At 42.3% G+C, this 14,135-nt stretch overlaps 1 protein-coding gene across 1 annotated transcript in view; it reads right to left on the bottom strand.

The window, feature by feature from the left end:
• Window positions 1-290: 290 nt before the first annotated feature.
• GRXCR2 (glutaredoxin and cysteine rich domain containing 2) overlaps window positions 291-14,135 on the bottom strand; it is a gene marked incomplete at its 3' end in the record, with an annotated part of 43,480 nt that continues 29,635 nt past the window's right edge. Inside the window, exon 3 of the mRNA XM_082257032.1 lies at window positions 291-509. Within this exon, the coding sequence (XP_082113158.1) occupies window positions 291-509 (219 nt within the window). The remainder of the gene's footprint in view (window positions 510-14,135) is intronic.

The following is a 14,135-nucleotide window of genomic DNA, read 5'->3' as shown; positions in this document are numbered from 1 at the left end:
AAGTATACTGATAAAATGTACATTTACTACACATCTACCAATGTATAAATTCTCCTCTTCGAACCCTTCCCTTGAAATAATGATAATGCTAAATATCTGGTTTTATGGATTTTCTGTGTTTGCAAGATTTAGAGAAAGTCCTTTCAAAACTATTTTTTTCTTTTTAAATTCAGGGGGATCACAGACATAGGAAAAGCCTAGGTCTGTTAAATATAATTACATTTGAAATTAACACCAGAGGAAGTCTGCCATTCAATTTTATAGCTTTATTATAAGCCTATAATAAGGTTTTAGGAACGAGGGGATAGTGATGGGCTGTATCCCCCAGAATCAAAAGCACATGTCTGACAAGGCTGCAGACCATTCTTGTCACAAGCTGGACAACGCAATGCCCTGTATGACTCTTTAAACCGGTTGGCAAGCATGGTCAATTTGCTACCATGGCATAAAGCACAAGGGGAGCTTCCGGAGCCTTTACACTGTGGGCAGTGATGAATATTCTCTTCATCCTACAATACACAAACAAGAAAATACGTTAGCAAAAATATTTCAGGCTAGTAAATAAATATAAGTAAATGTATGCATCTCTAAGGTTGGCTAATATTCAAGAAAAAAGCACACTTTAAACAAAATATGGGGCCTGTTTGTATTTTATCTTCAGTGCAAAGGTTTTTGTTTTTATTAAATGACCTAATTGGGCTAGTCTTGTCAGCAATGTTTCTGTTTTCTTGATGAAGTTGATTTAGGCAATGGGCAGCTTAACCCTTTAGAGCCAGCACCTGCCGGCCCTTTAAGGGGTTTTGAATGCCGGGAGGTGGGGTGCGGCATATGGTCATGTGACCACTGTGATCAGCAGCCACATGATCGGAAAGTTCCCAATCACAAGCCGTGAAAAGAAGCTGACCGTTAGCCGACGGTAACTGTCCTGGGATTGCCCAGGGCTGCTCTCTCGGCACAGCTCTATCGGAGCTATTGCACAGAAATATATGGCCACATAGTGCCAAGGCCCAGCCGCCGAGAGGCTGCATATTTTTGTGCATTCGGCGCGAACATGTTAAACAACAATTCCAACCAAAACTATTTTATAGTTGTCAATTGACTGGAGACAGGTTAGAAACCCTGTCACCTTTGTATTGCTGTCTGTGTCCCTATTTGGGAAATCTTCTACTTACCTCCTGTCTGTATAAGGTAGGGCAGAGCAGGAAGTGAATGAGAATTTTCCTATTACCTATATTTTATAGAAAGGTATGGAAGTATGGAAAATTTAGAACCTCTGCTAGGATTTCATTTCTGTCTGTGTCCCCATGGGGGAGATTTCCTCTCACTTACTCTCTGGCAACGGTTACCAGACCAAACAGAAAAATAATCCCTTCTATGGGAAAATATAAAATCGGACAGAATTTTACAGACTAATTATAGTTTGTTCTGCACTGGGTGCATCCACCTTGGTGGAGACAGTATTATGCTTTCTTATGTCAGAAGCCTTTATCATGAACAACTGGCAGAAGGTCTGAAGTGATATCACCAAATTTCCGGAGACTAGCATTTTAGAGGTGGTAGGACCTTATATTTCACACAGTAATCATACAGCTATGAGGCTGAAGAAACAGGAGTGCCTAGGCACACTCACATATCAGGCAGTGCACAGAAACATTTAGAACTAGTTAAAGACAAATAAGTACAGTTCATGTCAAAATGTTCTCTATTACATTGCAAATCTTCACTTCCTGATTTAGGTCTATTTTAAAATTTTCTACTGCCACTGTAACTGATATAGTTGCAGTGCCAGAATATGTAAGCGACCACAGCAGCCGAGAGTGTGCTTAGTTTTTTTTTTTTTGCCAGCTCCAGTACATAGTAGAAGTGATTCAGGCAGCTTTACAGCCACTCAATCACTTCTACATGATGAGTAATATGCTACTGATCTCCCCTGGACATCTGAACATGAACATCTGTTCGCTGAGCTCCCCTGTGAATTATTAACCCAAAAGTGCTCAACTCTGTTGGTTAAGAGCTGTCAAACCCTGGCTGCTATAGCCTGGAAATAAGCTGACCAAACAAAGTGTGTGCTCAATCAGCTTCAGCAAAGGTGGCATTAGGGGTCCAATAGGGGTCTCCCAAAAGGGAATCTGTCCCCTGCACTATGCTACCACATAGGAGGCTTTTTCGCCACCTTGTGATATCAATACATACCGTAGTTTAAAAAAAAAAACATTTTTAAAAACTAAATTTTAATCAAGTTGAAAAGATATCAACATTTTTTTAAAAGTACTCTGCACCCATGTGCACATATGAACACAAATTCATGCATCATATGAAAATGAGTGAAAGCAATAATTCTTGGGGGCATCGTTCACCATTAACACTAAACTGATGCCCTGTAAATTATTTTAAAGCCATACTTCTAGCAAATTTACATATTTAGAATCTATTTACTGGACACAACCTTATCCTTTATATTTTATCAAAAAAATGCGATTAAATTGTGTTGTGTACACAAATGAAATTGAGTGTATTATTTTACTTAAAATAAAGATTTGAATACCAGTAGCGTGAGTATCATGTGACTTGAAAAAAAAGTTGCAAGCACCACTGTTTTATTTTGCAGGGTCTGTGCTTTCAGAAAATATATAATGTTTTGAGTATAAAGTTCATTTTCATTTACAAAATGTCCATTTTAGTATGTGCAAAAGGAAAAAAGGCTCTGGAAGCTAAAGGATTACCTACTAACAAGCCTGTAAAAGCTGTGCTAATCTGTGTCAGCATTTGTATGATATAAAGCACGCCATGTTATATTACATACATTTTACAAAAAAAATTAGCACTTCTAAAAACCTGTCACAAACCAGAGCAATTCAAACTCAATGAATTTTGAGAATACAAATAAGCAGAAGTTACATTCAGTATAAACTATATTCCAAAACCTAGATCCCAAGATAAATGCAGCTTAAATTCCCCTCACCAAGTCTACGCTATTGCTGTTTGGTATGTAGCTCTTGCCATAATACTTATTTTTAGTTTCAATAATTTTTTATTATTATTAGTAAATCAGTAACAATAACAGTATGCGATAAGCCGCAATGTACAGTTTACTAGGTACATCAAGCAAACAAACAATCACAATGTGCAGTGAATAAAGGAACCAACTGTCAGAATCGTATTTAACAGAATGAACAAAAACGCTTCTACTGGAACGTGGGATTTCCGCTCCCCCTGGGCACCCCATAGGGATCACACTATGCCCAAGGGAAGGGGGCCCACTATAGCATAAAAGAAAACAATATACACATTGGAATGTTAGTTCCATGGGATGAACCCATTGTTATGCCAAAGAGGTTGGGGAGGGGGGTGGGTCACACAATACAGGGGGGGGGGGTGGGAAACATATAAGGAGGGAAGAAACAAGAGGGTAACGCAGAGGGTAGCTATTGCAGAAAAGTGAATCATCATAAATGATATGCAAGTATATATTATGAGATATCAGATAGTGACAGTATATTTGCAATGTGGTAACCAAGCATCCCATTTCCTGTGAAAAGAGTGTACATTAGAGTACGTGCGAGCTAGGATGAATTCCAACTCACATTGTTGGTTCAATGTGAGAATGGTGTCTTCCATCAGGGGGGAGTCAGTAGATTTCCAAAGTCTTGTAATCATGAGTTTGGCTGCTAGGAGGAGGTGCACTATTATAGCTCTATACTTAGGCAAGATGGTATGAATATTAAGATGAAGTAGAGCAAGGGCAGGATCAGAGGGGACTTGCCGGCCACAGATATCCGATATCAAGGAGAATATTTGGTTCCAGAGGGATCTAAGCGAGATACAGGACCACATCGTATGATATAGGGTACCTTGTTCTCCACATTTCCGCCAACATAAGGCTGGAAGAGACGGGTATATTTTGGAGAGCCTAAAGGGGGTTAGGTAAAAGTGGTGGATCGTTTTGAGGTATTTTTCCCAGTGGCCGGCACATTTAGAAGCAGAATAAGTAAAGGAAAATGCTTTCTGCCAAGATGTCACAGGGAAGGACACCCCAAAATACCCTCCCATTTCTCCATTGTAGTGGTTTTGGGAGTGGAATTTTGCCAGGAGTCCATCTGATAGAATAGGGTTATGCCCTTGCACAGGGTATGGGTATTATGGAAAAACTGCATAATAGCCGTGGGTATACAAAGATGTGTGGGTAGAGGGCAGGAACGGAGAAAGGAGTGGATTTGGAGTATGGAACGTTTTGGGGGGGGGGAGATTACATTTCCTTACTAAATCAGCGAAAGGGACCAGTTCCCGGTCCGGAAAGAGGTCATGAAGGTAAATTTGTGGGCAGGAGAGGTTACTGGACGTCCAACATTTAAGGTCTATCTGAGGAATGAAGTACGACAAGAGAGTGAGTGGGAGTGGGATCCGTTGACCCGGGTCCCCGGGAGGTAGCTGTAATGGGAGATCCATCCATGTCTTAAGGGAAGCTCGTATTGTTGGGGAAGGGGTCGGAGGTGGTTTAGCCCCTATTTTAACTGCTAAGAGTGCGAGTTGTAGATTTTTCAGAGGTGTCATATTAGTTTCAATTGTGGTCCATAGTTTATGAGGCGAAGGCATCCACCAATGTTTGAGTTGGGCTAGAACACAGGCCTTATAGTAGGCTTTAATATCAGGGACCCCCATGCCACCACGTGCCTATGTCGAGTCATTATGTGGAATGAGCATCTAGAGGGTTTATGATTCCAAATAAATTTGGTGATAAGTTTTTGGCCATGATACTTATTTTTAAGGAATGCTGCCTCTGCAGTCAAAGCCAACACTCAGATATCCTTCCATCTGAATAGTTTATACTAAAAAAGAAGGGTGGCGCTCACTGGTATCTGTGTATAGTTTGGCTCTATGGATGACAAACGGGAGAGTGTCTCTGGATGATCATAACAATTTATTGAGATCAAAAAGTAAAAATAAGCATATAAAATCTGCCAAACCAGTCCCGGAGCTCCTGGACCTCCTTAAGGTGCTGTGGGATTCCCTGATGAAGAAGAGGGGAATTCTTATAGCATCAGATGGTGCCAAATGGAGGAAAACGATCCCAGTACGTCACTGTGGTGATCCCCGGCTGAACGGGTACCGTGTGCGTCCGCTACACAGACCCAGAGTCGGGTTGTCCTCCGTTCGCCGGATCGCCGGATCTTCTGCGGAGACCGGAAGTGATGCAAGGATCGCATCACTGGAAGTGACGGTCAGCAGATCGATAAGAAGCTGAGCTGGTTACAGGCATTGACTCACAAGCTTTCTGGTTGCCGCAACTACATGTTTCACGCGCCTGCGCTTTGTCTTTTTCTGTGTTTCCATCTGAACAGGCATATCCGATTTAAGCATCTTCTCCATAAGCATGCAGCAACAGCCCTGAAGAAGGGTCGAGTGTTTTTCCCCTGAAACGCGTTGGCCTGTTTTAATTTGTTCCTACCTCAAAAAAAATGTCTTTCCAAACTCACATTTACTGGATACTGGGCACTTTTTTCCATCCACTCTTCTAGATTTCATGTGGAATCGCCCATAAGGCCGTATCCCGAGGCTGCAGCCCAGGCCCTGACTGGGCCCACCATCACCTTCTTTCTAGCTGGCCACTAAACGTTGGAAGGAAATTCTTCATACCTGCCCATATCTTCACCCACTTACACACAGTGACTGATCAAGTCAGGCCAGCACAATCTCCACCCTCCAAGAGCATATTTCCCAGGGATGGGAGCCTTACAACTGACAACATTTGTAAAAGGTGTGTTGCATTGCAGCTGATATTCAGTGTGTTGCACTAGTTCTTTAAGGCCAATTTCATGTCTACAACATTTGTTACCATGCATTACATTAGGGCAGCTCATTTCTAAATGGACTGTCAATTCACTACAGTGCAGTAAAAACCACACCTGACTTTTTTTTGGAAAATAAATGCAATCCCTTTTCCTTAAAGACTTGAACAAAAGACATTGAGAATTGGGTGAGGACCCATGTGACACACCTTTTGACATCAACACAAGGTAATTGAAATATTAAGCAGAACTGATAATTTGTCAGTCACCTTTAAACGATAAGGACATTTATATGGATTTGTTTGGAATTTGGAAAGACTTCATGACTGACCTCTCATCAATATTTAAAAGAAAGGGGAGTTCCCAGAGGCCTTGGGATAAAATTTTTTCCTTATTTGGGATAGCTGATAAAGAGTTCAAAAGAGATTGGAAAGCTGTTTTAGATGAGGTCCAGTTCAAATTGATGAGTTTGATAGTAGGCTTTGAACAGTCACAACGTAAAGTACTTTAGGTCGATATACTGTATAGGTACATACAAAACAAACTGAAATAACGAATTTAAAGGAACAACATATTTCCTTTTTGGGTGATAAACTAAATGCAAAGCTAGACTCTATAGAGAATGAAGAAACTCAAGTTAAGAGATCAAAATGTATGAGAGACAGGCAAGACTATGTTAATCAGAAAGTTTATAATTGAAAAGAATGGGGGAAAAAAGATAATTTACCAATCAGCCAGGTTCAAGAAGAATTACTATCTTATGCCCCAGTGCTACTCCTACAAATGCACATAAGTGAGTCAGCTTTTCAGATACAGAAGGTGACTCTTCAGTACTGTCCCATCCCCATCATACACACAGTTTATGCGAGGTGATAGAAAAAAAAGATAATAGACACATTTGCAGATTAGAGAGACAAAAAGTCCATGAAAACAAGACACAAATTCAAAAAAAGAAAAAGGAAACGTGTGGATTGTTGAGTTGAATTATTTGCTACGCTGATTGATGTTAACATTTTTGCTACACACTTGACACTTGTCAAACACTTTGACATGCCAGGGGTATCTGTTTTACAGGATATTTTTTCTGGGACCCTGGTGCTTTATGGTATTGTCTCTGGGAGAGGTGACAGATGGAATGGTTTTGATTTTCACAATGTATTTGTACTTCGTGATTTCAGTTCACTTGATCAGATAGGATACACAAGGTTTGGCATTTACACCTGAGATTAAAGAACTGTGCTATCAGTATCAAGTCGGACTCCAGTTCAAGACCAGGGACATACGTTAGATCAGGGGTGCCCAACCTGTGGCCTGTTGCCTCAAACCAGGGAAGCACTTGCTCGGGATGGGCAATCGTGATCTGGGCTTGTCAACCCACCATCCCAGAACATCATAGTGTAGTGAACCAGCGCTGGGAGTGAAGGGAGCAGGGACCGCGTAAGCCATTGCTTCCTCTGTTTTGCTGGCACCTATCCCAGGCGGTGATAACAGGTGCACTGTGCCTCTAATCCTTTCTAGCAGCCTGGAGAGAGGTTCCAGTAGCAGTTGCAAGAGGAATAGAAGTTCAGTGTATTAAACAACACCTACACTGGGCATAATAGCTTTGCAATGTGCATATTAGCACCTAGAAAAAGGGTAAAAACTATTAGGCTTCTTTCAGACTGATTCCCAGGTGCAGCGCAGTAGACCTTCGACTTTCCTGTTGATTAGCTGCACTGATCCATAGACTTCTATGATATTCTGCGGGTTTGGTGCACTGTCAGAAAGTGCACCAAAACTCTTGAATGCAGAAGTTTTGTTGTGCTTTCAGAAAGTGCACCACACCCGCAAGATATAATCAAAATCTAGGGCAAAGCACAGCTTACCTGCAGGAAAGTTGCAGGTGCACTGTACTGCACCCATGGCATGGGTAAACTGCAGCACATCAGTGTGAAAGCAGCCTTATAGGAGGCTCAGGACAGTAAGGGATTGTTTACATTTGTAGTTTGGGGGGCAGAAAAACCCCATAGTTCATTGTGGCCCGCAACTTGTCAGCAAATCACTAACGCAGCCCTAGCTCATCAAAAGGTTGCGCGCCCCTGCTTTATATCTTTTACAAAATGATGTTGAATGTGACCATCGTGCCTTAGCAGAGAATGTAAGGACAGTAATCCCAATAAAAATAACAGCATTAATAAATAGGAAAGGGCGATTCTGAGATCATTAAAAGAGAATTCTTAACATCACTATCAAGAGCCTGTCAAGGGTGGCACAGTAGGGGACCTTATCATCCAGGATTACTATAGAGAATCACTGAGACAACTCTCAGATCAAGATGCTTTAGGAGGTAATCAGTGTTTTTAACAAAGTACTGGAGATTATTATTAGAGAAGTATCATTAGGATTTCTGGACTCCAATCTGTATGAAAAGTTAATACAGTACTTATTTTCCCACCACCCAATGTACGTTATCTCCCAAAGGTTCACAAAGGGGGACCACCGGTGACTGGCAGACTTATTGTAACCAGCATCATGTCCCTCTATGAACCTTTGGGTGATTTAATGGGTATTTTGTTACAACCTAAATTGTGGAGATTGCCTACCTATTTGTTTAGAACTACACAGGTCATTAAGCTCTTGGAGCGCAAGTGATGGTATTCAAACTATAAATGGCTGACTTGTGATGTAACATCGCTATATTATTGTATTCCACACATTTTGGGCCTGAATGCTTTGTGGCATCACTTATATAATTTATATGAATTTGAAAAATTTAATTTTAGAGAATGCCAACTTTTTGTTGACTCACTACTATTTATTGGATGGGGTGTATTATCTCCAGAGGTGTGGTGCTCTTATGGGGGCATGTTTCCTTATGACAACCTTTTATATGTATTGGCAGAAGGAGTGCCACATTTCTGGAGATGTTAACCTCTATAGAAATCACATAAAGGTATTTTTTCTTTATATCAATGATTTGGTGTTTGTTGTAAGCCATGATCTAATGGTATTAATCTTCGGTTTACATGCGAGGAAGTTCAAACTAATTATTTAGACTTGACCCTAATTAACTCTTTAGACTATCTACAAGTATGCCATAAACCTACATCTGTGAATTATCTTCTCCATTCAGAGAGCTGGCATCCAATGCACATCATTAAAGCCATTCCAGAGGGCCAATTCTTTAGAGCCCGCCATAACTGCTTGGTGACTGATGATTTTGAACAAGAAGCAGCTAAGATTGGGAAAAGATTCCTTGAAAGGAGTTACAATCCTGTTTTCGTAAAGCAGGACCATACATATTCTAGGAATACTGCCAGGGATGAATTCCTAAAAATTCCACAAAGAAGGACTATATGAAATGTAAGTGGGAAAAAAAAAATCATCGTCTGTTGTTTCACTACTCAGTTTAGAAGGTAAAACAAATAATCTGTAGATATTTACCAAAATTACAAGATAATGTTGATTAGAATCAAATTCTTTCTTCAGATGTACAGTTTGTGGCTAAAAAAGCATCCACGGTTGGTAGTGTCCTATACCCCAGGCTTTTCAATGAAGGTGAAAATCACACGCATGGCTGGACACTGTTTGGAAGTTTAAATGCAAATTTACCCCCTTCTCAAGTTGTCTATTCTTGGAAGATCCCCGCTGTGTTCAATCCTGTGAAATTGTTCCTTTGGCATCAAACAATTGGTCAGTTGTCAATATATACTAATATATACAACTATGTTATTTATTTGATTTCTTGTAGTACCATTAAGTGACAGTCAGAGGATATTTACGTGACTGTCTTATTGTCCTATGGTGGCCATGCAGTAGTCTTTGTTTTTGGGGGGTGTGAGATTACCAGCGCTATGGAGTGTGTAATGTTAATGTGAAAGAATGTGGTTTAAGCTGCCTCCAACCTACCTCTGAGGTAGTGTGTGAATATAAAGTGCAGGTGATGTTGGTATGTCGGCGCTACCACAATGTGCAAAAGAATGCCTGTGATGTGCAAATAGTGACAGGTGAATAACAAAAATCTCATAAAACCTTAAAAGATCATAAAAGTGCACTGTGCATTTATATCATACTCAGGTGGACCTGCAGGGGGCCAAGGTGCCACAACATAAAGTACTGAGAAAAAAACAAATTTGTTATAGGTTCTACTAATTGAAATTTGTGCCAGTGAATTTGTGGGAAAAGGAGTGCTCACAGGATATATCGTGCTAGTATATATGGTGCCGTTACCCGTGGCCCCACAAGGTAAAAGCACTTACCGCACAGGCAGTGTAGGGGTAAGAGCTGCACGTAAATCCTGAGTCCCACTCAAAGTCACCATAGGCACTGCAAATATAAAGTAGCTTCCATTGCGTAGTATAGTTAGGAATAAAAGATGAAAGCCATATCCACTCACAGTTGAAGAAGTTTACCGTCAGCATGCAGGGTCCGACAAGCCTGAGCGCTTCCGCGCTCCACAGCCCGGAACCACTGCCACCGGAAGTGACATATGACGCAATAAGCCACGCCCTGCGCGTTTCGTCACTACGACGTCACGCTCCAGAGTCAAACGCTCCAATGGGACTCAGGATTTACGTGCAGCTCTTACCCCTACACTGCCTGTGCGGTAAGTGCTTTTACTTTGTGGGGCCACGGGTAACAGCACCATATATACTAGCACGATATATCCTGTGAGCACTCCTTTTCCCACAAATTCACTGGCACAAATTTCAATTAGTAGAACCTATAACAAATTTGTTTTTTTCCTCAGTACTTTATGTTGTGGCACCTTGGCCCCCTGCAGGTCCACATGAGTATGATATAAATGCACAGTGCCCTTTTATGATCTTTTAAGGTTTTATGAAATTTTTGTTATTCACCTGTCACTGTTTGCACATCACAGGCATTCTTTTGCACATTGTGGTAGCGCCGACATACCAACATCACCTGCACTTTATAGTCTTTTTTTTTTGGTTAAACAAGTAGGTTGACTGAAAGAAAATGGCTCGATCCCCCCCATATACACATTTAATGTGGATGGGGAAATCCTACCAGCAACACGATTGTATTCTGACAGCAGGGAGGTTACCCCGCCATCAGAATACACTCATCAGCTCAAAATTTGGCTGGTCCTTGCTGAATCCAACAGCTCTCGATCCATGTATGACTAGTTTTAGGGATCACCTACCTTATATTCCAACTAACAAAAATGCCAATGATACATGTAACTTTATGGACATACATTCCTCGAATAGACTGGAACCCCAGATAAGGGTTAGGGATCAATTCTCTCTCCTTAGCAGGATTTTCTATTTAGAAACAAGAATCCCTAAAGAGATGAATTCTGAATGATACCCATTGTTCTGAGTAGTGTAGTTATACAGTATTTTCCCCTTTTATTATTATTATTATTGTTATTAAAGGTACTTATATAGCGCCATTGATTTAGGCAGCGTTTTACACATATACTTTATATTGTACATTTACATTAGTCCGTGTCCTCAATGAGCTTACAATCTAAGGTCCCTAACTCACATACATACAAATACTAGGGCCAATTTAAACAGGATACAATTAGCCTACCAGCATGTCTTTGGAGTGTGCAAGGAAACCCACGCAGACACAGGGAGAACATGCAAATTCCAGGCAGGTAGTGCCGTGGTTGGTATTGGAACCGACCACCCTAGTGCTGCTAGGTGTAAGTGTTAACCACCTAACACTATTTTTTACCCCTTCCCTTCCCTTCCCTCCTCCTCCTTTTTTTTTTCCCTTTTCTTCCCATTCTTTTTCAAACCCCCCCCCCTTCTTCTCCCCCTACATTTCTCCTTTCTTTTTCCCTTTGCTTTTTATTCTTTTTTTCCCCTTCCCTTTTCTTTCATTTCTTTATTTTTCCCTCTTCACTTTTTTCCTTCTTCACCCTTCTTCCCTCCCTTCCCTCTGTCTCCTAACTTTTTACACAGGGGCGTAACTACAGAGGGTGCAGGGGTTGCAATTGCAACTGGGCCCCATGCTCCAGGGGGCCTGTGTGGCTTCCCTGTACACCTGGATAGGAGCGCCGGTGGGGGCAGCTTGTCGAGAAATCACTGTCCTCCTTTTTCTCCCTGTAGCTGCAGGAGTAAAATGGAGGAGATTGGTTCCTCTGTATGCTGCCCCTGACACTCCTCCTATCCAGTTCACTTGTATTCTGCTGTCTCTGGGCCCCTGTGTGCCCCCCTGCCCCCCCCCCCACTGTACTCCCTTCCCTCTCCTGTCGGCTGCTGCAGTGGATGTGTCATAATGGAGAACCAGGAAGGGGTCGGTAAATATGTAATTTACCAGCTCCTCCCTTTTCTGCATGGACAGAGTCATAGTCAGTGACATTGTAAAAAAATAAAATAAAATGATAAAAAAATACATCTAAAAAACAAAAAAATAAAAACTACTGACACCAGTGGGTGAACTTCCATGATCGCAAAGGTCACATTTGCAACAGAGCCCTGGCATTCCACCACCGTGGGGAGGCCCCAAGCTGGCAGGGAGGGGGCCCACTGCAGAATTTGTGAAAGGGTCCCGCTGCGGGACCGTAATAAAGGGCACCACAATGAGAGTAAAGGAGGATCAGTGGGAAAAGCCCCAGGCTTGAAGGGAAGGGCCCCGGCTAGGGGTCCGGGAGGCCGTCACGGTTTCTTGCATCGGGGCCCTGAAGGTTCTAGTTACACCTCTGTTTTTACACCTCTTTAGTATATGTCTTCAGCTATCCTTATTGTTTAGAGTCTGGTCAAATACTTGACCCAAGCTTTATAGAGGCTGTGTAAATAAGAGTCAATAATAATTTATCTTTGCCATAGATGGCCAATGGGATTTATAGTACTGTGCTGATATCTAGAGTTTGAAGGCAGACATGCTTACCCTGTAGAAATTGCTGTGGAAGGGCTAATAAGCAAGTGAGAGGAACTACAAACACCAAAGAAAAGCCTCCCCCAAGACCTTAAAGAGAACTTTACTAATTGACAACACTAAGGCTTTACTACAAAAGAGAAAGAGAGAATGCCAGGATCATAAACCTATTTCCCTGCACTTGCCTAATGCTGTCTATTTGCTAAGGAAATTGTGGACAAGCTATAATGGAAGCTAAACCTATGGTATATTTCTGTTGTATAAAGACTATTGCCAATGTTCATTCACTAGAAAAGGATAGATAGATTTTGAATGTGCTAATCTGAGTCAGAGTGAGTGACTCTGGGAGGCTGGAAGACTCATCAGGCAGCAGCAAGGTTCCAGCAAGTAGGGGTACCTCCCCTACTTACTGGAACCTTGGAGAAGCTTCCAGAAGAATAGAAGGGAGGTTAGGAGGAGCTGCCTGGAGTATTGAGAAGGGCCCATTCAATGCCCAGCAAATGGGCTGACAGGGGGTAGGCCCCTCTTAACCTCCTAAATACCCAGGGTCAGGCCAGCAGGTGCAATGTAGTTCAGGTGGAAGTTGGAAATGAAGTGCTGAGGAGGCTGTCGGTGGCCCTTGGGGGGTAATCCCCCAGTCTGGGGGGGGGGGTGACCTCAAGCCTGGGGCTCAGGTGCTGGAGGGATCCTCTTACAACACACAAATGAGTCCAATCCACAGGCACGGGAGAAAGAGTGAGGAAAGCAAGAACCAGTGAGCATGTCCAGGAGGTCTCCAGGAGAAGTAAGCAGGGTGGGCTGGTGAGTGCGCAGTCTGGGACGACTGTGGGATGTAGCCAGGAGGGCTAGTTGAAGGAGCTACTGCAGCCAGGCGGGCTAGCAGAGCCTGGAGAGGTGGTGCTGGGATCAATGACCTAGGGAGGAAGTGCAGTAAAAGTGCTAGTGACACATCGTTCTCAAGTATAGGGGTTCACGGTTCTTGCTTGTAAAGGGCAATTGCTACAGACTTTTTTTTACATTGCAAATCACAGTGGATTGGAGGGCTCTGCTCATTAGAGCTTACATTCTAAAAGTGAGGGTCAAGTAAAACAAGAGGTAATAACTGTGGGGATGAGCTGATGGAGAAAATAAAAGTACAGTTGCTAGGTGAAAGCAGTGAAGAGAAGGAGCTTCAGGGATCACCTAAAAGTGGACAGAGTAGAAGATAGTCAGACAGATTTGGGAGGGAGTTTCAATGGATGGGAGAGGCTCAGGAGAAGTCCTGGAGGCGAACATGGGAGGCAGTGACAAGGGAGCTAGAGAGCAGGAGGACTCGGGAGGAACAGTTTGGTTGATATTTTGAGACTATGTTAGGGATGTATCTGGGGGCTGAGTTGTGGATGGCTTTGTAACTTGTTGTCAGTATTTTGAATTAAATTTGTTGGGTGAGGGGAAGCCAGTGGAGGGATTGACAGAGAGGGGAAGCAGACACTGAACAGTTGGTAAGGTGGATGAGTCTGGCAGCAGCATTCATGA

The sequence above is a fragment of the Pelophylax lessonae genome, assembly GCF_965119305.1.
Source record: "Pelophylax lessonae genome assembly, chromosome: 4".
NCBI lineage: Eukaryota > Metazoa > Chordata > Amphibia > Anura > Ranidae > Pelophylax > Pelophylax lessonae.
Note: the sequence above shows the minus strand (reverse complement) of the source record. Positions and strands in the feature narration are given on the sequence as shown.